Genomic DNA, 4,079 nt, shown 5'->3' on the forward strand with positions numbered 1-4,079 from the left:
TGCACCAGCTGTATTATCTCCTAACTACTCTTTCAGCTTCCCCTCTCCACCATCTACATTCTTGAAAGCATCCAGAATCACTGACTTAACATTCGGGGGGGTTTATTATACGTAATCTTCACTGTTCAATATCAGAAATTTGACCTCCATCCACGATTTCGTATGTTTAGCCCTCTGGTGATAATTTCTCCTATTTGTTATTGTTATTTTCGTACCCTGTTGCTTTATAGCAAGAATTGGAACCGTTGAACTAGAAACCTCACCTGCCTGTATTCTAATACACGCCCAGCATTGGTGGCCACAGAAAGTCAGCCCCACGTCTATGGGAAAGCCCGCCCTACCCACAGGTACATTATCACTGCAGCCCAGGGTGAGCTCGCCAAAGAGGTGTTCTGGCAAGCTGGCTTCCAAGGCCCCCAATTTGCTACCTAGAATTAACCCATACCATTTCAGATAAAGGGAAGACCCCTTTATTTTAATCCCTGCCCAATCACATTCCCTTCTGTCTTCATCCACAGGCCACCACAGTCGTGATTTCAGACCATTTTTTAATCTGTTTACCGAGCACACACTTACAGATACCAGGGCCCCAGGCCACCCATCTCAGCGCACCCCCACATACCACCGTGTTTATAAGGCAAAGATTAACCGGGTTTATCTGGGTCCCACGCAATACCTTCTCCCTCCATCCACGGAGATCCGGAGCTGCATGTGGATGGGGCATGCGTGGCTGGAGAGGCTCCTGGACACTTGTTTCAAACCCGAGAAGGTGACGGTTTTGCACACAACAATCATCCAGAGACCTTTATTTATTCAAGAACCATTAACTTTATTGGGAAAAAAATGGCAAAACTTGAAGGTAAAGGTTAACGTTTTGCAAGGGAAATACTGCAATGTGCCTGGTCGGCATGGTGACCAGGGGAAGTCACCCAGTGGCTATAGGGCAGGCAGTCCAAACTCAGTTCTTTTTGTCACTGTCGCCCAGGGTGAGCTTGTCAAAGAGGTAGTCTGCCAAGCCGGATTCCGGGGCTCCCATCTTGCGCAGCTTGGTGATGTGGTCCCCCAGCTCTTTGATGAACTCCACCTGCCCCTGCAGGCAGTGACTGCTCAGGAAGGCGCACAGGTGGGCGTCCTTGTTCTCGGTGGCCAGCTGGTGCAGGTCGAGCAGGCTCTGGTTCACGCTCCTCTCCAGGTGCAAGGCGCACTCCATGGCCTTCAGGCCGTTCTCCCAGCGGTTGCGGTCAGGCCTGCTGATGTCGCGCAGGCGGAGGTGGCCCCCGCGCTGGTTCTGCAGCTCCATCAGCCTCTCCGCGTGCTTCCTCTCCTGGCTGGACTGCTGCAGGAAGAACCCGGCGAAGCGCTTCAAGGCCACCTCGTGGCTGCTGAAATAGGAGGCCATGGACTCATACACGTAGGAGGCGTAGAGCTCCAGGACGATCTGGTTGTTGATGGCGGCCTCGCATTCGGGGTAGTAGTTCTGGCGCACGTACGAGGGCGGCGCGGTCGTCATGGCTGGAGGTGCGGGCCGAGGCGAGGGCGAACGCGGCGGCTGGGCCTTGGAGTGTCGCAGGAGCAGGCGACCAGGGCAGCCAGAAGCTGAGTCCGCTGCAGTTTTCCCAGGTACCTCAGCAAACTCCCAGGATGGAGCAGGAGGATGCCCTCTGCTGGGCTGGGTGGCTGGGTGGAAGGTGTGGGAGGGGACCGGAAATGAGTTCCCTTGAGGGCTGGGGGGCGGGGTGGAGGCCTTTGTGGTTCGGGTGGGGGGGGGGCCAGGGGAGCGGGCTCTGTGTTCCAGGGTCCATCCCAGCCTTGTGAGTGCAATGCACTCTGTGCGGAGCACTTGGCATCTAAAAGTTTTCAATGTAGCGATTTTCTATTTTCCAACGCTTTTCTACTATTCTGGTTACTCCCTTTAAATGCAAGCTCTTCTCATAAAAAAAAGAAAATTTACCAAAAATTGTGAGAATATTATAATTTAGATTTTTGGTAAAGTTCTCTAGTTTTTCCTGGTGTATGTAGGTAAGAATATATATGTGTGTGTGTGTGTGTGTGTGTGTGTGTGTATACATATATATATATGATGTATATATATGTGGAGAAGAATATATTGTAGGGAAGAATATATATATAAAGAATATACATATGTATAAAGAACACACACACCACACACACACACACACAGAGGGTGCCAGAAAATGTATACACCTTTACGAAAGGAAAAAACTGTATTAAAATTGTAATACCCCGTATAGACTGATAACAAAAGATTACTACAAGTCATGATTGACTTCTGCATTTATAGGAGGTGTTCAAAATGGTTACCATCAGCATAATTTTTACAGTTCTTTCCATTCTTAAATTGTATATTCATGTTTTTGGCTGCCATATATTGCCATATACACACACACACACACAACACACACACACACAGAGGGTGCCAGAAAATGTATACACCTTTTACGAAAGGAAAAAACTGTATTAAAATTGTAATACCCCGTATAGACTGATAACAAAAGATTACTACAAGTCATGATTGACTTCTGCATTTATAGGAGGTGTTCAAAATGGTTACCATCAGCATAATTTTAATACAGTTCTTTCCATTCTTAAATTGTATATTCATGTTTTTGGCTGCCATATATTGCCATACACACACCACACCACACACACACACACATATGTATTTGGTTGGTGCAAAAGTAATTGCGGTTTAAAAGGTTAAAAATAATTTTAAAAACTGCAATTACCTTTGTACCAACCATATATACATAGATATAGATATAGAGACAGATATTTTTTCCTCCTAAAATTCCTCTGTTTCTTCATCATGATCTTCTCTTACACTTTGCTCAAATATCTTGCAAGCAACAAGCATCTGTGATTTCCTATTTGGGAGTAATGGGCCCATTTGATTAGTATAAGTAATTGGCATGGATGTGATCTACAGTGGTAATGTCCATTTGTCTGGTAGGCTTGTCCTCCGAATGGAATTTGAAGTGTGTGAGTTATGCAGTGGTTTCCTTTGTTGGTGCATTTTATGGAGCTTGCAGGTAGGAGAGGGACCCTCCCAAATGCCAAAAGCATGGCATTTCACTAACATTGGAAGACTTCTGGGGATCTGTCTTGTAGGTAGATGTATACTTCCGTTTTCTTTCCTTTGTGCTATGCAAGTCGGCATTGTCTCTGATTTGCTCTATTTTGGTTTCCTTCTTCCTCAAATAATTCAGTACCCTGCAGTGTGGTTTGGGAGATTAAAGCGGATCCAATGCCAAATGGTTTTGTCCAATGTAAGTAAGGTTGGGGTAGGGTCAGAGCAGGACAGTAGCCAACACATAGGTTTTTTCAACTGGTAGCTCTTGCATGTCACAGTCCACCCAGGACCCTCTACAGTCGTTTGAATTCACAGAGTCTGTTCTTGAACTTTCCTTGTATGCACTTGCCCTTGTGTTGCAGGTATTTTAAATTCTCTGGTTTTATCGGTCTGGAAGTGTCCCGTTTGTATAGCCGATACTTCCTCATAATGGCTGGTTTGCTATCTCTATCCTCTCCAGTTTGGGTGTGAGGAGATCAGTCTTTCTGTGTCTAAACCACCACCATAGTTCAGTTATATCATTTTTCACTTTTTAGAAATGCAGATACTTATTTTTTAAATAGTTAATGTGTTCACATGACTCAAAAGCCACATACTTCTACCCTCTGTAGGCAACCAATGAAGTATTATTTTATAATCGGGAGAAGAGAGAGGAGAAAGAGAAGAAAGTATCCTTAAGTTAAGGAAAAGTAAAGACATAAGAATGTTTAGAAACTTATTGTTTAAAAGCATACGATATTTGAGGGCACCAAGACAGACCTTATTCTGTGCCATGCAATCAGTCTCAATAAATTTAAATGCATTCAAAGCATGCAAGATATGCTCTCTGACCAAAATGGACTTAAAGTAGACATCATTAAGGGCAAGATATGTGAAAACCCCCAAATATTTGGAAGCAAAGAATACAATACACTTCTCAAAAATCCATGGGTCAAATTGAAGATCAAGGGGGTGTGAAAGATTATTTGGAACTGAATGTGAGCCAAAC

The 4,079-nt window shown here is 44.8% G+C and overlaps 1 protein-coding gene across 1 annotated transcript; it reads right to left on the bottom strand.

Annotated features, from left to right (window-relative positions):
- Positions 1–958: 958 nt before the first annotated feature.
- Positions 959–1,528, bottom strand: LOC117026477 (ferritin heavy chain-like). The gene has a single exon (XM_033113232.1). The coding sequence runs from the start codon at positions 1,508–1,510 to the stop codon at positions 959–961; it is 552 nt and encodes a 183-aa protein (XP_032969123.1). The 5' UTR covers positions 1,511–1,528.
- Positions 1,529–4,079: the final 2,551 nt, after the last annotated feature.

This window comes from Rhinolophus ferrumequinum, chromosome X (assembly GCF_004115265.2).
Source record: "Rhinolophus ferrumequinum isolate MPI-CBG mRhiFer1 chromosome X, mRhiFer1_v1.p, whole genome shotgun sequence".
NCBI lineage: Eukaryota > Metazoa > Chordata > Mammalia > Chiroptera > Rhinolophidae > Rhinolophus > Rhinolophus ferrumequinum.